Here is a 25,373-nt window from a genome sequence, read left to right on the forward strand (position 1 = left end):
CAGGTTCACAGAAGGCCCATGGGAGTTGTGTACAGTTTCTCTCTAAATAACACGAATCAGGGCCTCCGATCGCCGTTCCACTCCTACGTAAAAGCAGTGCGGGCCTCACAGCGTGATGTGACGGTCCCCGTGCCCCCGCACGGCTTCCCCTGCCAGGCCCGCTCTGTGCTCCGTGGCCCCTGACCCGTCCTTCGATCTGCAGCCTGTGAACATCACGTCCACTTCCTAAGGAGTCGTGGGGAGGGGGAGGCCGTGCTCGAGCAGGTGCTTCTGCCGAGGAAGGGTCCTCTCCCTTCTCTGGACACTGGACATCACCGTCAGATGTCACGCCTGGTCCAGAACCAGCGTCCCGCGGCCCTGGGGGTCCATCTGCCAGCGCGCTGTGGCCGCGGGGCGGAAGGTTGGGGACGGGCTCGGCACGCCGGTGGCCCAGGGCCCTGCCTGTTGCCTCGGAGCGCGGCGCCGCTCCGAGCCTCGGTCTCCCCTCTGTCAGCCGGGGCGCTGCCCGTGTGCACCCGACAGGCACGCGGCCGGGCCCGCGCACTCACGCGCCCTGGCGTGCCAGGGGTGGGGCCGCGTTCGTGCCATGGACGCGTCCCGTGGGCGATCTCATTCGGGCGTCAGCGCATCTTATTGTAAAATGTAGGTGCCTCCTGAAAGTGCGCACGAGGGCGTGCACCTTGCGTGCGCCCGTGCGCCCTGGAGGCGGGTTTGACGCGCGGTCGACCGCCGCACCGCACCGTTCACAGCAGCTCCGCGGGGGGCACGTTGCGTGTGTCACTCGCCTGTGTCGCCGCGTCGCCCGAGCGTCCACGCGAGTGGGAGGTCGGTCCTGGGTGAAAGAGCTGAGGCTTGGAAAGGACAGGTGCGTTGGTCAGAGCCACACAGAGTGGGGGCGAGACCCAGGGACGAGAACCCAGGGCGGGCGCGGGAGCGGCCGGCGGGGCCCAGGCCGGGAGCGGGGGCCACCGTCGCTCGTGCCTTCCTGGGCTCGCGGTGAAGGGCGCGTGACAGGCAGGCAGACGGAGGAGTTCTGTGCTCCCCCGTCGTCATCTCGTCAAAAACTGAGTCCTGGTTGATCTGCACCTCGCCGCACAGGCCTCACGTGCTCGGTGATGCGTTTTGACAGCGGGCGACACCTGGGCCTCCGCCTGGCGCCACGTCCTGGCCGCAGGCAGACCCCTCCCGCGGGCTCCTGCCAGGCGTCCTCGGCGGCCGGCCGCGCTGCCCAGCACCGTTTTCCGGACCCTTCTGGCTCACTCCATGACGGGGACCCCCGCATGCTGTGTGCGCGTTTTCCTCCCGTGGACGTTTGCCCTGCCCTGGGGCAGCCCAGACCCCGTCCCCCACAGTGGGCTTAACCCCGTGCCCCCTGCCCCCGCCCCGGCGAGCCCCGACCCTCCCCCGGTCTTGGGAAACAGGTAACAGACCTCTCGGCGCGGTGACCTGAGCCGTCTCGCCGTCAGCGGCTCAGATGGAACCCCCCCACCCCCCCACCCCCGCACGAGCGAGACGGCGGCGGGTGCGGGTTTCTGTCGGTAACATTAATCATCGATTCAGGAGAAAACTTTTGACTAAAATTGATGCTGATTTGGGGCCCGACACGTTAGCGTTGGCCGGTGGTACCCTGATGCTTTCCGGGGTCACCAGCCTCCTTTCACGCAAAGAAGGGTGCCCGCGGCGCGTGCCACTCCTGGAGCGCGGCGGAGCCGTCTCCCGCCGCGAGTGGGGGACACGCGGACGCCGCTGGGAAGGCGCGATCGTGAGCAGCCCGGAGCGGCGCGCGCCCCGAGTGGCGGTAAGAACGGGACGCGCGTGGGTTGCAGGGGAGCGAGCTGCGCCGCTTGGGTTTGAGGTCGTTTCGGTCACGTGCACGTGGCGTCGTCCTCTCCCCACTCCTGAAAATGTGTGATGGGGTGAGGAAAGCCATGAGGCCGAGGGTGGGGCCGGCCGCCTGTCGCGTGGTCGCCGGAGCTCCGGGAGCTCCAGCGGGGCGGAGGCCGCGGGGAGGGGGGGAGGGGCGCTGGGGAGGGGGGACGGGGAGCGGGGAGGCCGCAGACGACACCCGGACCGACACCCGGACCCGCCCGCTCTGGCGGGGCGCCTTGGTTCGCGTGGCTCGTGCAGCGTTTGGTTCTCGTTGCGGATCGGTGAGTGTGTCCGTCTGAAGCACCCTGATTTGGGGTGCTCTATGTCCCCAGTGGAGGGGCCGGGGGCAGGGTGTGCTCGCTTCTCTCCCCGGGATGAAGTGGGGACACAGAACTCTGGGGTGCTCACTCGCTCACTTTCAGGGCTGGTGAGAAGCCCCTGCAGGGAATCCCAGGCGGCCTCTTCTCCAAAGGTCGGGGGTCACTAAGGTTCAGAGGAATCGGTGACTGATCTGAGAAGTAAGGAAAATAAGCTTAAAAGTGGGACTTTGAGTCCAGAAAATAAACACTGTATGTTTCCAGTGGGGAAATAGGGTTTAAGGCTTTATTCGAAGTTGTGTTTTTACAAACACGCACTTGTTAAAAGTACACATGAGTACTTTTTATTTCTAAATGTGAAAAAAGTCATTAAGCATCGGGGTGTGTGTTTTTCCCCTTTTTCTTTCACTTGGCGTACATTTAAAATTATAATGTGAGAAAGACGGTCTTTTCTAAAGATAGAATTTGAAAGCTTTTTTAATGGAATAACGTATGATCGCCGATTTTTATCTTGGCCATAAAAAGAACTTCTTTTCTGGTTTACATATAAATGATTAATGTAATTTCAGTTTTTATCGATTTATGAAATTGTTTCCTCCTTGCTTGTGGCTAGGGTAAGAATTATTTTTCCACACTCGAGAAGTGCTGTGTCGTCTGGTGTGGTTTGGGGAATGAGTTTCTCTTGGTCCATTTTAATGAGACATTAGGTTTTTTATTGCATTTTTTTTTTTTTAATGGAAAGGAAGAGGCTACAGAGCCTAGCTGTCCAGCTTGTTCTATGGATGAGAAGGTGGAAGTTTATTTGAAACGGATCGGAGAACGGTGTGAGTTTCCACACACGTGTGGCAGGATAAACTCTGAAGATGCAGGTGTGTGTGGTTTTCCGACTCTACTCTGTGCTCTGGCCAGGCTAAGTGGGGAGGTGGGGACTCTGGACCGGAGAGGAGGGAGAGGTAAGAGGTGAGGGCAGGTGAGAGGCGGGAGGTGAGGACAGGTGGAGGTGAGCACAGGTGGAGGTGAGCACAGGTGAGGAGAGGCGGGAGGTGAGCACAGGTGGAGATGAGCACAGGTGGAAGGTGAGCACAGGTGAGGAGAGGCGGGAGGTGAGGACAGCTGGAGGTGAGCACAGGTGGAGGTGAGCACAGGTGGGAGGTGAGCACAGGTGGAGGCGGCACTGCAGGCGGGGAGGTCAGAGGGAGCAGAGTGTGTCCCCTCAGGAGCACCACCAGGAGGCAGCGTCTGTGGCCCGCACTGTGCAGGTGGTGGCTCTCCCAGGGGGTCTGGTTGGGGCAGCAGCTTGTGCGGGGGACTCAGGAATGTCAGGCACCGGTGCCAGGATGGCCAGCCAAGGCGTCACCACCCGGGCTTGGCTCTGGGAAGCGGTGGGTCCGGATTCCCGGGGTGCTCTGGGCTGGGGTGGCGAATCTCCCCATAGTCCTCGGCGGGCGGAGAACCCCCAGGAAGTTCCCACGGGGTTCCGACAAGGACGGCAATCAGGGATGGGGATTGAGCGGGGGAGCCAGGAGTCCAGACGTGTTCCCTGAGCCGATGCAGGCGGAGACGTGTGAGCGCCCACCTCTGGAACGGGCCGTGTTTCGCTGGCTCATGTCACTTGGCTCTGCAGTGACGACAGCCCTGGCCGCAGCGGCTGGTGCTGGCCGAGCGCCAGACGCGTGGACCCAGGCCTCCCGTGGCCTTTCGGGGTGCTCTGTCACACTGCAGCGCCGCGCGGGAGTCCCCCGGACGGAGACCTAGCTGAGGGTCTGGGTGGGCCCTTGCCAAGGTCCCCAGGACGCCCGGTGGTCCTCACGCTGCCGGCCCTGCATGCTGGCTCCCGGGCGAGCACAGCATCGCTGGCTGCGTCCCACCCGCGGGGGGCGCCTGGCGTCCTGGCCGGTGCGAACCCCAGCTTCCTGGCCCGCCCCTCACGACGGGCAGTCGGCTGGGTGTGACGTCAACGTTCCCGGGTCTGAGGACGGTGTCGGGGGCGGGTCGGCAGCGCCCCCGCACTCCACGGGGGTGGCCAAGGCGGTGGCCGCGCTGCGCGTGCGTTTGCACGGAGCTGTCTCTGAAGTCGGGTGAACGCCGCTCCTCACCCGGACCGGGGCGCTGCGCTGGGCCCGCTTGCCACCGCCGTGTGCGTTGTCAGCCTGAGGGACGGAAACGACACTTCTCCACCTGCCCGGTCCCGGAGGCCCAGGCGCCGAGCGCGGCGCGCGCACAGCAGACTGGTGGCCTCGGCGGGCGGCGGGCCTGACCGCGGACGGCGGGGAGGCGAAGCCCCGGTGTTTCGTCCGGAGGTGACTCCGCATCGCTGAGGAAGTGGTGAGGGGGTCGCAGAGGCGAGGCCCGTGGGCCACTCGGCACAGTCAGCACGTCACCCAAAGCCACACGCCACACCACTCCCTGACCGGTAGGTGGCAGAGGCTGCGGCGTGAACCCAGCTGGGGCCACTCGCAGCTGACGAGGGAGTGACCAGGTAGGTGACAGGGTTTCCACAGGTGGCGTCAGCGAGAACCCCCAAGTTACGGTGTCTTAGAGCAAAACTCTGGTTTCTGGCGTGCTGCCTAGCAAGCGACACAGAAAGCATCGGCGAACACGAGGGCCACGTTTCCTGCGCACGTAGAACAGCCTCGTGAACACGTGCGGCCTGCACCTTGCCGAAGGCTGGGCTCGGTATGCTTTGCCATTCAGCCCCAGGAAAGCCAGCAAGGGGACCGTCCCCACGTCACAGACGAGCCAGGCCGAGTCTCGGGTCTGTAGCGTTGAGCCGACCACCGTCTTCACGCAAGCCCGGCCTCTCCCGGGCCGATCACGCTGGACTGGGGGGGTGCGGGTAAGGACGCAGGCGGCCCCGCTGCTCGGAGCCGCCCAGATGACCCGAAGCCCAGCCTGGCGGGGGAGCCGCTGGTGCAGGTGCCGCGGCACCTGGGGCCACGTCTGTATGCAGTGGTGCTTACTGTGTGCGGGAGGCCGTGGCGAACACTCCGTACACGTGGAACGGCTTTCGGCTGGTCTCGCTGCAGCCTGCGGTAAGAGGTGCATTTTGTATCATGGCCAAGCACAGATACACACGTGTACGTAATTCAGAAATTATGGATTCACGCAGAAGCGCTTATCCATGAAAAGGTGACACTGTGGCCTTTCTGTTCCATTGTGTGTTTTCCTTAACATCTTAGAGATGCCATAAATTCAAATATGGACAATAGCCCCGTTGTCATATTCCCAAGGAGAAAATGAAGTCTAAAGATCAATCTTCTCGGTGTTAAATAGCGCCCACGTTCAAGTTCAAATGGTAGTCTACAATTACATTTCTTTCTGTTGGAATTTCACGATCGTAACGGGAACCTCAAGTCCACCCCTCCAATGTAGCCTGAGTTGGTGCCTAGAAACTCCGGAGATCCTGCAGTGTGAGGGTAAGATCTCAGAAACCGGAAACCGAGGCTGAGACGCCGAGATGCCTTTTGCTTTTAAAGAGCCAAAGAATTGATGTGACGTGCGACATCGTCACGCAGCGCTGGCTCCGTGACAGCGTAGTCCGAGTTTGAGGGGGAGAGTCCGGCTTCTGGTTCCCAGGCAGGCGCCCCAGCAGCAGCGTGCGCAGAGCCCGGCATGTAGCGTTGCCGGGGACCCATGCTCTCAGACCACAAGCGGGGGGGGCTCACGACGTCAGCCTCACTTGGCAGAGGGTGGAAACTCCGTCTGCTAGTGCGAGGTTAAACGCGGCACTGTCTACCTGCCATCCTGCTGGGAAAACCCACCTCCGCGTACTGTGTCCTCGCTCAGACTGGCGCACTTTAGACCAGGGGTCCCCAAGCCCTGAGCCAGGACGGGTACCAGTCCGTGGTCTGGTAGGACCCAGGCCGCACAGCAGGAGGCGAGCAGCGGGTGAAGCTCCATCTGCATCTGCAGCCGCGCCCAGCGCCGGCATCGCTGCCTCAGGTCGTCAGGCATTACATGCTCACAGGAGCACTGTCCCCTGTGCCAGGCAGGTGGGGGACCGCTGGCCTGCGAGACCGTACTTTCACGTCACCGAGTGACCCTTTGTGAGCTTCCCGTGCGTGAGCCCGTGGACAAGCAGAAGGACTTCGGCGCTGGTCCTGCCGCAGCCTCTGCCTTTGTCCCGGGACAGAGATTGGCCCCCGGGGATGCCGGACACCGTGCCGTGTGGCGCCGGGGGGCGTGCCGTTAAGAGCCGGAAGAGTCGGCGTGTGTCGCAGCCTCGACGGCCTGTCCGCGCTCCTCTCCCATCTGCGACATCTGGCCTTGGCCTGGCCCGCTCGGGGCCAGCGGGTCTCCTCGGTCTTCTGCAGCAGCCAGCACCTGACCTTGTGGGAGACCCCGGGCACCGTCCCCTCCTGCCGCCCGGCTCAGCCACGCCGCCTCTGCAGAGCCCCGAGCGCTTTGCTTCACGGGGACACTGCGGGGTCTGTCTGTGAGCCTGGGTTTGACCCCGGCGTCGAGGGCGTTGGCACAGTGGTGGGTGGGGCAGGAGCTGGGGGGTGTGCAGGGGCAGGGGAGAAGCCACAGGGTGGGCAGGTGGGTGAGGTCCCACTGAAGCTGGAATCGTCCCATCGTGAGGGGGGCGTGCTGGCTCCATCCGCCCACGGCGCCCCGCCACGAGCTGTGGTCACGAGAGGGGTGCCCGTGCTCCTGAGGGTCTCGCGGCTTTGGGACCGTGAGGCGGGCGTTAATGGAAGCTGCGGGCAGCGGGCAGCACTGGGCTGGGCGGCAGCCTGTCTCGTGGTCTCCATGCAGCCAGCAGGGCCTGCTCAGTCCTCCTGGTCCAAGGTCCCCCGCGGTCCCCGGCTGGGAGCCTCCTCCCCATCCTGGTTGCGCCAGCCCCGGCCTCGTGGACCTTCACCCAGCCTCCCACGTCCTTTCCCTCTGCCCACGCCGCAGCCCAGGACTCAGCCACAGGTGGTGGCATCACAGACACCGCCTGAGCAGCTCTCGCCAGCGCTCGGTCACGCGTCACCGGCCCTGACGCCTCGGTGGCGTTTCGTAGCCCTGCGGGATGGCTCCCCCAGCAGCTTGTCAGGGCCTCGGCCACAGGCTGCTGCGTAGCTGCAGGGCAGCCTGGGAAGTGGGGTTCTGGCCTCTGCAGTCTGTTTTGGGGATCCTGCCTCCGAACTTGGGAGAACTCACGGGCGACGTGCCGATGCTGGCTGCCCGGCAGGACGGCAGAAGCCCGCCCACTCGTCACAGGGCCGCGAGGGTGGCCGCGAGGGTGGCCGCGAGCCCTCAGCCGTGGCCGCCTGGCGCGTGCCCCTTGCGGAAGTCCCCTTCCTGGGGGACACTGAGGCATCTGTTCTGCTGATCTGGATGTTTTCCCCGCTGTGCTTTGTGGGCTTCACGGGCAGGGTGTCCCGGAGGGGGGTGCGGGGCCAGCAGCGCTCAGCGGAGGGTGGGGCTGCGGCCCGAGGGCGTGTCAGAGGTCAAAGCCAGCGCCCCACAAAGGACAGTGGGCGACACGTTACCACACTGCTGGGAACCTGGGGCCCAGGGAATCGGGCGGTGTGCATGCTGAGCCGCTGCAGCGGCCTCCTCAGCCCCCTCTGCCTCCCCGAGGCGCACGGTGGGGCCTGGCTTCCGCTTTGATCGCACTGGAACTCACGTGACCGTCAGGGCCAGTAGTTTGTGACTTTCATTTGCCTGAACCACTTCGAAGGCCGATTCGACAAGTGGAGGCGACCAGGAGGGGCCGGCACTCGCCACCTGTGACTCCTGCTGAGCCGGTGTCCAGGCCCCTCGGCTGAGCCCGGGTGTGGCGGGCTGCCTGCCTGCGCCACGCTGCGCGGCCTCCACGCGGCAACCCGCGGAGCGGAGGGGCTCGCCCTGGAAGCCCCGCTGGCCGTGGTGTGCATCCGGGCCCTAATGCTTCCAGCAACCGTTTCTGGGGGGCCGTTGCCATGGCGTCTGTTCTTTGGCAAACAGAATAATGATACGTATGCTTTTTCTTATTTAAATGTATGAAGCAGACACCCAAGGAAAGATTTTCGAAAGGAAGAAAACATGAAAAAATTTTAAAGGGAGGCAAAACGGTATATTTTGGGAAATTACGAAAATAGCCCAACGCGGCACAAGCAGGCAGATTGACTTGTACGTGGGTCCCACTGATGACTTTGTTTTCACGGCTGGTAGGATGGGCTGGGGTCTGTCACCTGCGGTGGCTGGTGGCAACGCGGGGGAAACGCCAGGAGGCTTACCGGTCCGGGTTACCCGGGCGCAGGTGCGCTGCTGCCCGGACGTGCCAGGTTTGGGGGGCAGCTCACTGCGCATGCCCTGGAGAGGCTTTCCAAGGATCGTGGGGACCTCCGTTTTGAATGTTGAATCCAATTCAGTCCTTTTTATTTGTAAAATGTGTGGTCAGTGGAAATGCAAACATTTATGTAAGAAAACATGATTACTTGCTGTTTTGGTGTAGAAAAGGCATTTACTCATTAAAAAGCTTAACGAATTCACTTGTTTACATAGCGCTCGACTGAGATCTGACTGTGCAGAGCACGCCGAAGCCCAGGGGCGGGCGGTGGTCCTGGGGTGTGGGGCGTGGGTCCCAGGGGCGCGGGGGGACGGGCGGTGGCCCCAGAGCAGACCATGGTCTGGGGTGGAGGGACCCTAGTCCCGGGGTCTGGGCCGTGGTCTGGGCCGGGGCCGTGGTCCCGGCGCCTCTGCCCTGCAGGGAGGAGGCGAGCGTAGGGTGCGGCGCAGCGTGAGTCCAGGAGCCACAGTGGACACGCGTAGCAGCGACGGGGCGGTCAGGCCGGGGCCCTTCTGCACGCGGCCTCCCCGGAGCGGGGCCCAGAAATGCAGGACGACGGGCCCTGGTGGGGCTGTTGCCATAGCTACAGGGAGGGCTGCATGCCAAGCGATGTTCCCAGGCCGGGTGCCCTGCGGGCGGCCGGGAGTGAGGCCGCTGGCCGGGCTCGGTCAGCAGGGCGGCTTGGAGGGCGGGCCGGGCGCGGGCCTCGTGGCCGGTCAGCGGGCCGGAGCGCCGGGTGCTGGTTCGGTTCGACCGATGGCTCCCAGGGCCAAGGCTGGGCCAGAGGCAGCTACAAGGGAAGTGTATGGGTGGGTCGTGCGTGCCCCGCCCCTGTGCAACTGCCCCCCCCTGCACCCCGGGCACCCGCCTCTTCATCCCCGCGCGCCCCGCCCCTGCAGAGGCGCGTCGTGACCACGCGCTGCTCGCTGGCGACTCGGGGCAGCGGCGGCCCCGTCGTCTGCTGGGCGGGGCCCGCGCGAGGCCTGCGCGGTGCGGGGCGCGGCGCGCATGCGTCTCCGGCGCGCGTCGGGGTCATTGCCGCGCAGCCCCTTTGGAAGCTGAGCGCCTGTGCGTTAATTCGTTTGGGATTTAAAACCACAGGCATCGATAGCCGCAGAAGACGTCTAAGGGATGCACGGAGCGGTCACCTCTGTTGCGGTCACCAGCTGTACCACCTCCGGGAGGACGAGCAGGGGCCCCCCGCGGCTGTCACCTGCGCTCAGGCGCGAGCCCGTCGGTTTAGGAGGCGGGCGCCGCTGCTGTGTCAGGCGATGGGCCCGGCGGCCCCCAGCCAGGGGGTTCGCTGCGGGCTTCGCACCAGATCTGAGGGGGGCTAGCACGGGCCGGCGACATCGCGCAGGACACACAGCCCCTGTGGGTGACTGAGCTACCCGGGTCCCGAGTGGCCGCCTTCGAACGGGCGGCGCGAGGCCTCGTTCCCTTGGGCTGCGCGTTCTGCACGGGGAGAGGAATCCCGGGCTCGGACGCCACCTGTGCCCCGCGCGCGCAGTGCCATCGTGGCTCTGGCCGCGGGTCACACACCGAACCGTGTGCGCCACGCTTCCCGGAGGCCGAGCGTCTGCGGGGAGCGGGGCTCTCACGAGGCCCTGGCAGAAGTCCCCCGATGCCAGTCCCCGCCCCCTTCGGAGGAATCCCAGGGTCGGGGGGCAGGACAGCTCAGAGGCTTCTCGTCCCCTTTCTTCATTCTGCTTTGAGGAATCTGGGGTTTAGGGTAGACGAGCAAACTTGGCAAAGTTTCAGCAATGTCAGAATCCGTTTGTGGGTTTTTTCTTAGTGATAATTTTAATTATGAAAACAACAATAGCTAATGTTTGGGGCTCTCAGCGGAGGGATTGTCTGTGCCTGAGGCTGTGTAGCTGCTATGATGGCGTCACCGCCCGGAACCCCTAGGCGGAGGCGGGTGAGGGGCAGAGCCAGGCCCGGGGGCACACCCTGCAGGCCGAGGACAGGCATCCGGTGTGTTCTGCCCGCCGGACCTGGCGTCTGCGCTGTTCTTTCCCATTTCGTTCTCTGAAGGTCACGTGTCTGGTTAACAACGCTCAGCAGCGAGGCCCGGCTGCCCGGCCACAGCGGCAGCGGCGGGGTCGGGGCTGGGCGTGGACGAGCTCAGCCCAGGGGTGCTGCAGAGGGTCCGCCTCAGACCACAAGGTGTGCTCCTCAGGCGGCCACTCCGAGAGGGACCCGAATGCAGGACGCTCATCTGGGTGCCCTCGGTGTCACCCCCTGTGAGGGGAGGAAGGCGGTGACGGAGGTGTGGCCTCCTCGGAGGTCTCCCTGACCACCCAAGGGTGCCTGGCCTGGAGGCCGGGCTGGGCCTTTAGCACAGGAAGCAGTGAGGGGGGTGGGTACAGCGGGGCGTGGTGACTATCTGATCGTGGTCGGGGAGGGACCCTGTCACCTGTGGGCATGCGGGGACAACGTGCCTCGTTCTGCAGGGTGCGGCCTCAGAGCACCCTGGACATGTGCACCCGTCACGGCCTCCGAGGGCTCTCGTCTGCCCCTTTCCTTGGAGAGACTCGCCAGGGGGGGAGGCGGACAGGACAGAGCCCGTCCTCCCGCTGCGTCCGGCCCCGGGGCACCGACTCTGTTCTCACACGGGGCACGGAGAGAGCACTGTGCAAGGAGTCTCTCCCCGCTCCTGCCCGTCCGGGGTCCCTTCGCGTTTCCTTCCCTGTCGACGATCTTCTGGCCCAAGGATCCTCAGGTGACGGGACTCAGACCCCGGGCCTGTGCGAATCCGAAAACGAAAGGGGCAGCCGTGAGGCTGCTGGGGCCCCGCCCGCCGCCCGCACCCCACGCTGTGTCGCGGCCTGGGACGTGCTCGCCGCGCCTCGCTCGCCGTGCCCACCTGGTCTGGTCCACACGCCCCTCTCGGCACACCGTGCTCTGCGGAGTGTGCACTGTCCTCAGAGACGCCCACGTCCAGCAGAGCGACCACGTCCCTGGGCACAGCCACGAGCGCGTGCGTTTGTCCGTCCCGCGTCAGCGCCCCAGAAGAACATGCCCAGCCGTCCACACGGTGAACCCAGCGTAACTAATGTCAGAAGCTGAAACGGCGTAAGAAGCAAATGGCCAATATTCATGTGATCTTGGGAAATGTGATTCTAAGTAAAATGCAGAAATTGTAACTGAAATGTTAGCAGTTGGAATTCGGCAGCGTGTTAACAAGATAATAACTCGGACCAAGGAGGGTTTATTCCAGGAATGAGTGTTTCACGCGTCATCAGAGTCAGCGAGTTGGAGTGGAAAAACCACTCTGTGACCACAGAAAATGCCGGAAAACCGTCCAGCTAGAGTCAATTGCGATTCCTCACTTAATGTGTAGATAAATATAAACAAAGTGCTTCAACGAGATAAAGCCCACAGAGCAAAAACCGCCCGAGCCCGTGGGTAGCAGCGCGAGTGGCCAAGCCCCAGGATTAAAATTCAGAAACAGACGAGGATGCCTTTGGTCACCGTGACTTCCCCACACGCGGGTGACTGAGCCCTCGTGGTTGGGCGTAAGGACAGACGGGCCGGCTGCCAGGCGGCCAGACACAGGTCCCCGTGGGCGGGGCTGTGACCTGCAGCGAGGACCGCGTTTCGGCTCCGTGGCGCACGGACGGGTCATCTGAGACGTGGGGTCCGCGTGATGTTCACCCACGCCACGCCCGTGTGCCGGCCGACGGCACAGCGTCAGGGGCAAAGCCGCCTGCTCAGGGGCTCCGAGCGGTCGCTAGAGACGCTGTGGTTCGGAGGGGGACGGGCCGGGCTGGCTCAGCCCTGGCTTCCTGGGGCGCGGCCAGGGCGGGCCACGCCTCACGGTCCCAGCGTGTTCCCTTCTTTAACTACCGGACTTGCAGCAGCAGATCGCACTACGAGTGCCTGTCATTCGCTTGATGGCAGAGTCTCTGAGCGTCCCTGAGAGTGAGTTTACTATTTTAAGTCTACGTTTTGTCAGTGAAAGGTCAAGAACTTGTCCTTGACCCTAATGTTTATAGCCCGAGCGGGCGTGCCCACGGGGCTGTGAGTGTAAAGTAGCCACTTCCACGCCTGTGGGGACAGGTGTGGCTTCACACCGCGCTGGCCGGGGTGGTGCACGTCTGAGTCTGGTAAAACCAGCACCGAGTGGATTCACAGCTATTAAAACGTAGGGGGTGGGGTCCCCAAAGGGCACTCTCCGCGGCCCAGGCGGTTGAGGATGGCGGCGATCACGTGGCATGCATTCCTCCAGAAACTTATTTTGGCGGGACTCAAGATCCTAAGCTGGCGTCCCATCCGAGAGCAGAGAACTAGGTAGGGTAGCTTTCTGTAGAGGAAATGCTAAAGCAGATCCTAGCCATTCTGACTTTAGCTCAGGGGCCTCCCCACCGTGGGGCGACCTGTGGGCCCTGCAGGACAGCCGTGCCCCACCGTGTGCAGGGTGATTCTGAAGGATGCCGAGTTCTCCAAGATCAGTCGTTGTTCACGCACGGAGGGCCACCCAGCCGCAGGTGTAACTGAGGACTCCTTGACCTTGCCGATGCCCCTGTTCAGTTGGTCCAGCCCGGGGCTCTGTAGCTGATGTTTTAGACGAGCATCGCGAGGGGCTCTGGAGAGGTGGCTTAAGGTCATCGGGGAGCGCTCACAGTCTCTGTTTTAGACTGGGAGACTGTCTGTTTGGTACTCTATACCAGGGGTCCCCAGCCCCTGGGCTGAGGGCCGGTACCATTTGGGGCCTGTGAGGAACTGGACCTCACAGCAGGAGGCGAGCGAGCAAGGCTCCATCTGGATCTGCAGCCACTCCCCAGCGCCGGCATCGCCGCCTCAGCTCCGCCTCAGGTCGTCAGCCATTAAATGCTCACAGGAGCACCGGTCCCCGGTGCCACAAAGGTTGGGGACCGCTGGTCTGCACTCAGGAAGTTTACGTGCTTAGAAACAGCAGTTCTCCGGTAGAACAAAAGTATCGAAACATCATCAAGTAACACGCTGTAAATGCTACATTAAGAGCAAAACATCCTACACGTTGGGTGAGGGGTCGGACAGTAGGGTCTGAGATTGGAGAGACGCCTCTAAACTTCCTCCCAAGGTCAGGCAGGTTACGACCTTGAGCTGTTCCGGCTGCGTCGCCGTAGCGCAGGGCCGTGAGTTTCATGCCATAATCTACCGAGAAGTTCTGACGACGCCGTCCGCGCCCAGCGGCAGCCCGACCTCGCATGTCGGTTCCCTGGTTTATTTTCTGCTCTGTGGTCTGTGATCAATATAGAAAAATCGGTTTGTGTTCTTTCTGACTCTTGCGTTCCTGGAGTTTCTGATTAATTTTCCCCCAATGACTCTGCAAACTCTACCATTGGAAATTGAAAGTTTGACTTGAACTCGTCAGTTGAACATGATTAAAAACCATTGGCGAAGAAGCAGTAACGTTCTCAGGTGTTCTTTGAACGAGTCTTTGTCCTTGACCTCTTTTCCGCGGGGCTTGCCGAGATGGTCACCAGTGGCCGCTCTGTTCAGTTTCGCTTCCCATACGGCCCGGCTTCTCGTTTCTCTGGTCCGAGAACCGGGCCGTGAGGGGCCGTCCACTCCACACCCGGGCTTGACCCCTGCCTGTGCCGTTGCTGTGGCGGAAGCGTCCCTTCCTCGGTTTTTACCTTTCTGAGGGCAGGAGGGTATAAATCATGTTCCACACATAACATGAACGTTGAGAATATCTTCAGGGTAAAATTAGAAAACAGCACTGGAGATCTAGTGTGTGGGACCTTTTGTGACCTTGTACTAAATTTGTTCATGTCTAATATTTTTAGTTGTAAACTAAATCTATATATTTCTGGACAGCATTTTAGCTTCCTCATAGTAATTCCTGTTTCCTGTAAAAGTGTGTTTTTATCTCAGTGTTGGAGTGTTTTCCCTTTAGTACCTTTTTCTGCTGTTGTTGGTAGAAAAACAATGACGAGCGTTATAACCAGCACTTTGCCTGGAGTGACAAACCTGGAAAGCTTTAGCCGGGCTGCGTCGTCTTTGAGATGTTCTAAGACCGCGTTAGGCCCAGCGATGACCTCCCGAGCCGCAGGCCGCACGCTGGCTCTCGCCCTCCGTTCCTGGCCACGTGGCGAAAGGCGCGGGTCACTGTCCCCCGTGGGGACGAGCCTGCTGCGGCCGCCGCCCACGCCCCGCCCGCCCGCCCTCCGCCAGCGGTGCTGGCACTCAGCGCTCCGTTCCTGACAATTAGGTCTCGCCAGGTGGCAGTTGCCCTTTTTCTTTAAAAAAGAAAAGCTGAAAATTCATTCCTTTAATCGCTACCTTTTAGGCTGTTTTCCTCCTGGAGAAGCAGAACGACGGGGCTCGGCGTCGGCGAACCCTCTGGTCGCGTGCGGCAGCACTCGGGACTGGCGGGTCCGCCCTGCTCGCTGCGGCCGCGTCAGGCCGGGCGCGCCGGTCACCGCTCCGGTTCGCCTCGTCCCCCGACACCGCTGAGCGCCGTCAGCGGCACGGCGCCCGAGCGCTCGCTCGCGACTCCAGACGCCGCGGCGGGAGTCCCTCGGTGCACGTGCACCCCGGGCTCGGACATCGCCGGGCAGACCCCCGCTTAGGCGCGCCCCGTTTTCCTGGCCTCTCTACCTTCTTAGTTTTGTGTGAGGTGCTGCAGGTGAATTGTCCTAAGTCACTTGCTTAAATCTTCATTCCAAAGCCTTGGTGGCCAGTCACATTGACACAGTGAAAATCACACGTTTCAGTGCCCTGTGCAGACCCCCACCCCAGGGTGGGCCAGGTCATGCTGCAGCGACTGGCTTCATTCTGGCGCATCACACACCAGAACGGTGGGACCCATGGGGCTCGGGCCACCAGCCCCTGACCCACGGCCGAGGTGGGCGCTGTCCTGGCTTCCGGGTGACGGCCGAGGTGGGCGCTGTCCTGGAGTCTGGGTGACGGCTGTGGGCGCTGTCCTGGAGTCCGGGTGACGGCTGTGGGCGCTGTCCTGGTGTCCGGGTGAGCTCCGTTTGGGTCTCAGCTTCCTCTAAGGACTTTCAGAAAGCCGCCCCCAGCAGGGAGAATTGACACGTAAGATGAAACCACGTTGCCACCGTGTTAGTCCCCACTTGATGGCGTTTGGCAAGACACTGTCACATTTGCTCTCGCAGAGAAACAGACGTTTCGTGCATATGACGGAATATATGTCACGCACGTAGTTTATGTAGAACGATAAACTCAGACGCCAGAGCACAGCTTAAGAAACCGAACGCCTTCAGCGGCTTTGAAGGTTACTTTGTTTCTCCCTATTTTCAGGTCTCTCCTTACCCTGGGGCTTGGGCGCGGTTTGCATTTTACATGTATCTTTTGCCCGTTTTTATTTTAGTTCAACTGTGTGTTCAGGTAGCTCTGTACAGCTATTAAGTTTTGGGGTTTTTTTGTTTATTTCACGTAAATGGTCTTCTGTTCTTCCACAGTGTGCGTTTTCATTCCGTGTATTTCTGAAATCTGATCAGGCGGCTGTGTAAGCCAGCCTTCTGCTGGCCGGCCGCCCCGGCCCTTCATCCGCCCCTCGCTGGCCGACAGGGGTCCGTGCCCGGGTTCGCTGCCAGCCACGTGCTGCCGGCGTGGGTTTGGACGTGCTGAGCGGTGTGCGTGTGCAGGAGTTTTCCGGGGTGTGTGTGTGCATGTGTGCAGGAGTTTTCTGGTGTGTGTCTGTGCGTGTGTGCAGTTTTCCGGTGTATGTGTGTGCGCGTGTGCAGGAGTTTTCTGGTGTGTGTCTGTGCCCTGCGGGTCACCCGACAGTGACATATCTTTGCCCATGCCCCCCCAGCCAGAGCCTGGGAGTTTTCTGCTCTCCTGACTCAACAGCACTGGGCGGTCTCCAGCTTTTAAATTGTTTCCAATGGTTTTGTCTGGATTTGGTGTTTTTTATTAGTGTTTCGTATTTGTCTTTTTGACTTTTAATACTTTACCCAATGGATTTGTATTACTTCTTAAAACCAAAAGTTCATAATTTTAAATGGAAAAATAGGCTACAGAACAACCTGTGTATCACGGTTGCAAACTTGTAAGTAAGATATACCACCCTCCTGTCTGCATTTACAAAGCGTATAAATTGTGCATAAGCACTGTGTGTACAGACTTGCACACGCACACACCAGATAAACACACATGTAGACAAATGATGCTTGGTTAGTGCTCGATCCTGGGGACCACGGGCTGCATCCGTCTCCCTGTGGGACAGCCACGTGGCTTGGGTGGCGAGGAGCGGAGGGGGTCTTGCTGGGTGCGAGGCCGTGGGGGAACCGGGGAGGGCAGCGGTGGGGGCGTCTGCTGGGGACGCGGTGTCCTCAGCCGCGAGCAGGCTGCTCGGTCTCCCTCGCATCCCACGGCCGCTAGCGTGAGCCACGTGGAGCGCCGGGTGCGGAATGCGGTGTCCGGGGCACTGCGCAGACTTGGGTGGCCTCTGCCCGGAGGAGGGGGAGGATGCAGAGGCCAGCACGGGACACGTGCTGAGTGCCGACCGCGGCGGGGCAGCGCGTGGGCATCAGCAGGTGCACTGAGCACGGAGGCCCCGGGCCAGCGGTGGGGGCGCCCGGGGCGCCTGCGGGGCCGCACGAGGGGGCGAGGAGGCGAGGGGCTCTGAGCGGGGAGGCGGGTGAGGGGCTCTGTTGGAGGACGGTGGTGGCCGCAGGTCATCTGCAGTTTCCTGAGCTTTTGTTAGTTTTCGAGCCAAAAGCTGCGCTCGTCATTTCTTTTTTCCATTCCTGCCTCAGGGAGGCACGTTCCACAGAAACTCACTCCCCCACCAAGGACCCGGTTGTCCCCATGCCCTCTACATCTTGTCTGTCATGAAATGTTTTAAGTTTTCAAAATGCCCGAATAATAACAAGCGTTATCTTTTTGTGCACATCGTCCAATAACCGGCAGCACCTATGAGCTAAGCCGGAAGGTTTATTATAGGAAATGAGAATCCACCTTTCTTGTTGTTCCTTGAAAATCTGTCCCAAACCCCGGGCCAAGGGCCGGTACCGGTCCCTGGCCTGTTAGGCCCCGGGGCTGCGCAGCAGAAGGGGAGCAGCGGGGAGCCAGCCAAGCTGCATCTGCACCAGCAGCCGCCCCCAGCGCCGGCATCGCCGCCTCAGCTCCGCCTCAGGTCGTCATGTGTCAGGTGCTCACAGGAGCGCCGGGCCCGGTGCCACACAGGCGGGGACCGGCCGCTGCTCTGAAGCACTGGCTCTGCTGACCTAGGGGAGCGCCCTCCGGCCCTGCCCCCGGCTCGGGAGGGGGACGTGGGAGAGGCGCTCGCTGGAGCTCAGCGTCTCCGCTTCCTTGGCTTGTGCCGAATCCCGCATAGCTGTGCGTTCAAACTGTAAAATCAGCGCTTACGTAACCAAAATAACATCGTCGCACCCACCAAAGTGTTGCGCAAACAGTCGCTAATTAACCTGCACCAACTCCTTTTTGCTTGCTGCTAACCTCCAAGTTCGTATCCATGGCCTCCCCTGGACCAGGGCTGTAGCGTCGGGTCTCAGCCCCGGCTCAGAGGGCGCGTGAAGTCCCGCCTCCTAACTTAGGTCTTTTTTTTTTGGGGGGGGGGGGCGGCGGGGAGTGGCAGACCCTCACTGCCTCCCCCGCTGTGTTTCCCAGGGCTTCCCAGGGCCTCTTAGCTGTGAAACGTGACAATGAGCACAGCTCGGGAGGACTGGGCCGGGGTCACTCACGGGCCCAGGTGGTCTGTCCACCTGCCAGGCAGCCGTTCCTGCCCATCCCCTGGAACCGGGGGCACCCACCCCACCCCGCACCCTACCCCCCCCCCGTGGGCCCCGGCCCCCAGCTGCCTGGCACGTCTCTCTTTAGTCTAGAGGGACAGTGACGTTCTCCGTCTGCGGGGTCTGAGCGGAGGCCTTCGCAGAGTCCTCGCGCTGGCCTTTGGAAGCGGCTCATGTGGGGGACATGCTGCGCCTCCCATCCTGCCGGCGCCTTCCTCGTGAGGACGAGTCTCAGAGCCAGGGGCGGGGAGAGTCACGGAGCATGGAGCCCGTTCGGCGTGGGCCAGCGGGCGGGTCCCCGAAGGTGCCGGCCGCCCCGCAGCAGACACGGGGCCCGACGCCTAGCGTCGCGACGGGGGAGGCCGGGGAGCTGCGACCTGCACGGCTCCCTGGACGGCTGATTCGGGCCGCGCCCGCCGCCCTGACTCGGGCCCTCCCGGGCGAGCGTCTGCTGTGGGCCCAGCCGTGCCCTGCGACATCGGGTCCCGTGTGGCACAGGGACGCGCCCCGCCTCGGACGCAGACACAGCGGGCTGCGGCGCCCCTGGAGGCAGTGGGTGCCGCCCCTGGAGGCAGTGGGTGCACCCCCATCGGCCCCGCCCCACAGCGGAGGCCTGTCCTTCGGGGGGCGGGGCCGCGACCTCTCCCTCGGCGCTGTCACACCCCCAAAGTGCTGCGGAGACCCCCCCCACGGGCGGGGGAGCTGGCGCGGTTCTGGCATGCGGTGCCGTGTCCTCCAGGGCCACGAGCGGCCAGCGACACACATCGGTGGTTCCAGGGGCACGTGCCTTTCACTGAGCGGCTTCAGGCCGTCTGAATCCGTCTACACTGCAGACCTCTCATTGGCCAGCACAAACGTGAGCTTGTGGTTTGTTAGCTGCTCTCTGGCGTTTGGAAACGGGGAGGCCTCGCCGGGAACTCTGTCCTCCCGGCCTGAAACTTGGAGCGCCTGGCACCCAGACGCCCTGGAGGCCGAGCAGAGCCTGGGGCGCCTGCCCTCCGCCCCCCGCGGCTCATAGTTGTGGTCTGGGCCCTTCCACGCGCCCCTCCCGCGGCGGGCGTGTGGGCAGTGGATGAGGGCATGTGCGGGGGTGGGGGTCCGGTGGGGACCGCGGGGCGCTGGGCCCCTCTCCTCTCAGCTGAAGCAGATGCCTTGGGTGTAAATTCAAGCTGCTCTCACAGCTTCCTCCTTTAGATTCACACCCTGCCTTGATAGAGGGGATGTTTTATACACCTAGACAAGGCCCCTAATAGGTGTGAATTCTAAGCAGATAACTATTCATAGCCACAATTAGCATTTCCAGAGGTGTCAAAATCTCTCCTTCCTGTGATAATGCAACTTGTAAAAACACAGTTAAGCAGAGCAAGTGTTTTAAAAAAAGAGATAAGCAAAAAAAAAAAAAAAAAAAAAAAAAAGGTTGTTAGCGGCCCAAGCAGTTAGTATCTCTTGAAAATGAGTTAGAGACCAAAGTTTAAGTTACTGCTTTGTTTAAGTCTCTGATTTATCTCCAGTCAGGGTTCCAATTATACTTACTTTTTTTGAAATAACAGCAGTAGCCCTGGCGTCCTGGATGCCGGGGACTGGGCAGAGCACACAGTCACCGTCTTACTTGACTCTCACAGCACAGCGGTGGCGTGCGCACACTCACCTCCCCGGGCTGGGGGGGAGGTGTCATCAAGACTCTCTGGGGCAGGGACGGTGTAAACGTCACCCCCGCTGGTCCAGGAGAGAGGCGGGGTCTGTGCGGAGCGGATCAGAGTGAACGGGATCAGAGTGAACGGCCGGACAGGTGGGCGCCTGACGCCTGAGTCTGACCTGGCGGGTGGTGCGGTCTCATCGGGCTGCTGGACTCCCTGTCACGTGGCCTGTGACGGTGACTTAGTATGTACGTTCCAGAAGACCGAAGACACAGCGCTTAGTCACCGCACCTCTGTCCACGAGTTGCCAAGATCTTACTGTGCCTGCTCCCTAATTGGTCAGGGTTTCTGGGGCGTGGGGGGTGCATCGAGGTGGAGAACTGTGTACATTCGTGAATGGCTTTGTCCATCCGGTCCCCGAGGGAGGTGACTTTGTGGGCGTGACTTTGCTAGGCAGTCCTTCTAAACAAGGCTGCTGTCATGTTTGTCTCTGAAGGTGAGAAGGAAGAGGGTGCTCTTAGGGACCTGGTTGTCCCAACAGAAATGAAGCCAAACTAAACCAACCCGCCCCTGCCAAACATCCCTCCGTGTAAAGAGGCTCTGAGCACGTGCGAGACGGCGTTCAGCGTTGTCCACGCGCGCTCAAGACCGCGAATAGCATCGATGTTTCGTGACTTAGAGTCAGCAGCCGCTTCGTAATGTGCGCGGCAGAAACCACACGTGGTCACTTAGAGCGGCCAGGAACTCTTCAGGGCGTGTTTGGTTTCGAGTCCAATACGCACGGAATTCAGGAGCTATTTAAACCTGCCATGAGGAGCATGTCGTGAACGTGTTAAGCTTTGGCCCCCAGATGCAAGTTTCTGTTAGCAGAGGGAATTCTAGAGGGTGTCTCTCTCTTCCTCGATTTACAGCATCTCTGCGAATAGTAGGGTGTTCTTTCTGAGCAGATGGCATTCTGATGTGCATCGGCCTTGCTTCGGTGGCTTCTCCCTTTGTAATCATTTCAGCTCGGTAATTTCAGAAGTGGGGCGCGCTGCTGCGAGCCCCTCCTCCCTGTGTCCGTGCTTGGCAGTGCGGAGAGGCCAGATCGTCATTGTATTAATTGCCTTCTTTATTTGTAAAGTCAATGCCCTACTTAGCAGTAATGAAAAACGAGTAATGTAATTTTTAAATATAATACTCATGAATGGGGTTGCTCTTCATCTTCAGATTTTATACAGCATGTGCCTGTGTGTGTGCATATATAAGAATATTAGAATATACGTATTTCTTCTGTAATATCAGGCAGTTTGCCTAATATTTTCTTGCCTCTGATTTCTATGAGTCTGAAGGCAAGAATGAAATTGGTGTAATGTGTTTTCTTTTTGTCCTTTTAAGCGTGATACAGATTATAATGTGCCTGATTTAAATGCCCATTGCAAATCCAGGCCTGTCAACCCTGGTTAAAATTGTAGCGACTTTTCAAAGGGCTTTATCCTGAGACCAGTGCTCGAGCCAGACTCTGGGGGCGGGGCGACCCCATCATCCATCCGCGGCCTCATTCCCACCACGCTCACTCGGCCGTCTGCTGGCCAGCTCATCCGTCTTCATCCTGTTCCTGCAACAAGCCAAGGACACCACATCACTGGGCCTCTGCCACCGCGTTTAACTAGCAGCAGGTCACGGGCACTGACCAGTCAGAAGTGACGCGGGCTGGAGGGAGATCCTCGGGGTCCCCCGCCAAGCCAGGCATTGACTCTGTTGCCCAGCGGTCCCCCACCTGTCTGGCACCGGGACCCGGCGCTCCTGTGAGCACCTGACGCCTGACGACCTGAGGCGGAGCTGAGGCGGCGATGCTGGCGCTGGGGGCGGCTGCAGATGCGGATGGAGCTTCGTCTGCTCCCCGTGGCTCATCTCCTGCTGTGCGGCCTGGGTCCTAACGGGCCAGGACTGGTACCAGTCCACAGCCCAGGGGTTGGGGGCTCCTGCTTTGGGTGGTGGATCGAGGTGGGGGGCTCTAGGGCAGCCTGGGAGATGAGGTGGCTGGGACAGGGGCGACTCAGCAGGGTGCTGACCAGGTCACGCCCGTGCGGTGTCGTCCGCAGTGGGGTTCGGAGCCGCCCGCCCCGCTCACTCCGCACGCCGCTGACCGGGCCGGCCCTGCTCCCTCCGTCTCCGTCACCGCCTCAGAGGCCGAGCCTCCTGGGGGCCGTCCACCGACGCTTCCGCGGGGCGTCTCCCCTCCGTCCCACCCTCACAGGCCAGCGCACCCCGCCTCCATCATCCTTCGGTTCTGTCACGCCCGACCCCACCGCCCCACACCCATGGGTGCTCAGTGACCGCTCACGGGGCAAAGGCATCTTCAACGGGACGCCTGTGCACGTGCTCATGACGGCCACGCTCGTGGCCTCGGCCGCCGTGCTGGGAAGTCGTGCTGTATACGTTGCTGCCTTTCAGGGCCTGGACCGCTGTCACGCACAGGGAGGTCCCCGGCCAGACGCAGGTCCCCGGCCAGACGCACATTGCAGGCGGGGACTTTGCCGCTGCACTTGATGGGCTCCTCGCTCCTGAGGCTCAGGGGAGCACACCCGGGGGACGCGCGTGGGGTGCAGGGGGCGTGAGGGGCCAGTGACAGGTGCGGGTCCCCGCTCAGCTGCAGAGCTGCTGTCCAGGCGTCTCCGTGCCCTGTCCACGAGGGTCCAGCACATGTCCATCCGACACGGCGTCAGGACGCAGCATGTGCTTCCTGTGCTCCGTGGGGCATGGAGCGAAACCCCACGTGTTCGGGGGCTTTTTAATCATGGTCCTGGTGCTGTTACTACCAGCTTCTTTGCTATGATTTGTCTTTTTTTCCTGGAAAATTCCAGTGGCCTGTTCTTTCCAAGTCTTTTGTTGTTAGCGACCTCTTTTCCAGTTGGATTTGGAGCGCGGCCTGGATGGCTCTGCGTCCTCAGAGGAGAAGCGCGTTCGGTCCAGCCTGTGCTGTGCCCGGGACTCACCCGCGTCCCCAGCCAGCCACGCGCCTTGCACGTCTCCCCAGCTTCCCACGAGCGTCTGACGCATCCCGTGTCGCTCTCTGCTGCCCGGTCCCCGGGCCCTTTATGACTGATTGCTGCTGTAATTTATGCGAAAGTTGAAACAGAATCATCTCATCTATTATATGTGTGTGTGCACACGCACATGTGTGTATGCTGTGTTTATGTGCCTGTGTGCACGCACGTGTGCACGTGTACGTTGTGTGCATGTGTGTGTGCCAGTGTGCATGCATGTGTATGTGTGTGCACGTGTGTGCTAGTGTGTGCACATGTGTGCGTGGGGGGGCACTAGTGTGTGCATGTGTGTGTGCGTGTGTACGTGTGTGTGTGTGTGTGTGTCAGCTTCTTACGTGTCTCGGCTGCACTCGTCTCACATACGTGCTCAGAGGAGGGAATGGTGGTTATGGCTTGTTTTAGGTTTGTCCAGAATGGCTTAGCTGTCACCCGGGTTTGTAGTCGAGAATGACCGTGGACACAGCCTGGGCCGCCTGCTGAGCAGAGCAGCAGGAGGAAGGCTGGGCGGGGCAAGCGTCCGGCCCAGCTGTGGAGCCGGAGGGCCAGGAACTTGGCAGGTGTGGTCGCTGAGGGAGCCTATGCTTATGCGCACACCCGGGGCGTGGGTCATCGGCCCCCGGGCCTGGCTGCTGCGGGAGGTGGCTTCGCAGAGCCTCGGTGCCCTGTGCCTGGCGCAGCGGACACACTGTGCCCGTGTGTGGTCCCAAGCCTGCACCCCCCGGAGCCCCAGCTGCCTCTCTTTCCCTGGAGTCATGTGGCTGCCCTGTGACGAGAAGCCGGAAGTGCCTCCCCCACGGTGACTCCGGGGTGCCGTGTGACGCCCCAGCTCCCCTCCCCCTGACAGGGTGGCGGGCGCCTCGAGTCCTGCACTTCCCAGGCTGGGTGGACGCTGCCCGCAGCCCCAGGAGCACAGTCCCCGGGTTCCCGCCCCAAGGACCTGCGCTAGGTGGCCAGGGACTGAGGATAGATGTGCCGCTGTAGGGACGACTGGCTCAGCATGTGGTTCTCAGAACATGACCTGGACGCTGGCGTAGTGTCAGTTTTGAAACGACTCTTTGGGACACGTGTTCTGACCAGCTACATTACATCACACATCGGAGCCATCATTTAAGAAGAGAGTTTCATCTGCAAGATTGGCGGACGGAGCAGTGTGCACCGTCGGAGGTTCCGATCCGGTCCGGGCAGCGCGATCATCGGAGGCTCTCTCCCCCTGTCTCAGGCTGGGGGTGAACGTGGGAGTGCTCGTTATCATTTCTATCTCCTGCGATAGGTCCAGGGGCAGGACACACAGAAAGCTGCTTCCTCGACTCTCTTAGTTGTGTGAAAATGTGATCATTTGAGAAAATGAGAAAAGTTAGCATCTCAGGGCTTTATTTTATTTGCTGTCATTATTATGTGACAAACATTTGGATATTTAACATGTTAATGTTTAATTCTGTAGCAAGGTGAAGATTTCTGATTTTGAGGTGCTACTTCCCTCTGCCTGTCAGTTACGTAAAGTGTGTGTGTTTTTTTTTAAGTATCTGCATTTCATACATCTCTTTAGCATCAGAAATGATTCATTTCACGTAAGGATTTTGAGTGGCATACAGTTTGATAAAAAGAGGAAAACCTGTTTTTTGAAGCAACTCACGTTTTCGAGTCTAACTTCCGCACACGTGCATTTTACAGGTTGGGGGTTTACTGGAGACACCGCGTTCTGTGGTCGCAGGCTGGCCGGGGACCCCTCCCGCTGCCACCGCCGAGGATGACGTTGCCGTGGAGACAGCTGGTCCTGCTCTGCGTCATGGGCTGCCTTGGAGGTAAGGACGCGTGGCATTTTAAGTCGGGGTCAGAACTGTCCTCGAGTCACATTAAATAATTTTTAAATGTCAAAATAATACCCCAGCAGTAGCAAAGAAAAAGATCTTTTTTTCCAGAAGGAAAACTCTTAATTCTCTCCCCTGATTATTGGGTTCTCATACCACCCCTCGTTTCGGCACGTTGTGTTATTCCCACACTTTACAGTACAGCTCACCTGTAGTACTTCAAATTAATTAGAATTTGAGAATATGAATTCGTAAGTTTTTTTTCCAAGAAGAACTAAAAGTTATACTCTCTAGTGTAGAGGAATAACGTAAATTTTAAAGATGCCGCTGTTTTCACATCTAATCATCAAACTACTTTTATTTTCTGGCAAAGAACTTATTTGAGGCTCTAAAAATAAAAATAGGCTTTTATTTGATAATTTGGAAAGTGTGAAGTTTAGAACAAAGTGGGGAGAAAAGGGATAGTTTTCCATATATCCATCATACAAAAGCAACTTTTATAAATGATTTGACGTATTTTTTGTTTGTTTGTTTCATTTTGTTTTCTGCAAGAGTGGATAAGAGAATGGTTTTTAAAACAAAGTGATACACCCACACACACACAACAATTAAAAGGCAGGAGTTGCTGTGGGTGAGGCTAAAGGCGGCCTCAGGTGAGACAGGTGATACCTGAAGACGTGCATATCTTGGAGTAGACTTTGGAGTTCTTATCTCAGACTTTCAACATTCTTC

The 25,373-nt window shown here is 60.3% G+C and overlaps 1 protein-coding gene across 5 annotated transcripts in view; it reads left to right on the plus strand.

The window, feature by feature from the left end:
• The window catches only part of LOC107517420 (contactin-3), a 103,772-nt gene that overhangs the window by 12,254 nt on the left and 66,145 nt on the right, over positions 1–25,373 (plus strand). For 4 of the 5 annotated variants that reach the window (XR_001598507.2, XM_016158115.2, XM_016158116.2 and 1 more), the window contains exon 1: positions 23,534–24,635. Coding sequence is in view for 4 of the 5 variants with exons in the window: in XM_016158115.2 (XP_016013601.2) it covers positions 24,581–24,635 (55 nt within the window). In the remaining variant the exon portion in view is untranslated. Of the gene's footprint in view, positions 1–23,533; positions 24,636–25,373 lie in introns of those variants that run through there. The other variant, XM_016158114.2, reaches the window with a different exon arrangement.

Source organism: Rousettus aegyptiacus, unplaced genomic scaffold (genome assembly GCF_014176215.1).
Source record: "Rousettus aegyptiacus isolate mRouAeg1 unplaced genomic scaffold, mRouAeg1.p scaffold_m13_p_4, whole genome shotgun sequence".
Classification (NCBI taxonomy): domain Eukaryota; kingdom Metazoa; phylum Chordata; class Mammalia; order Chiroptera; family Pteropodidae; genus Rousettus; species Rousettus aegyptiacus.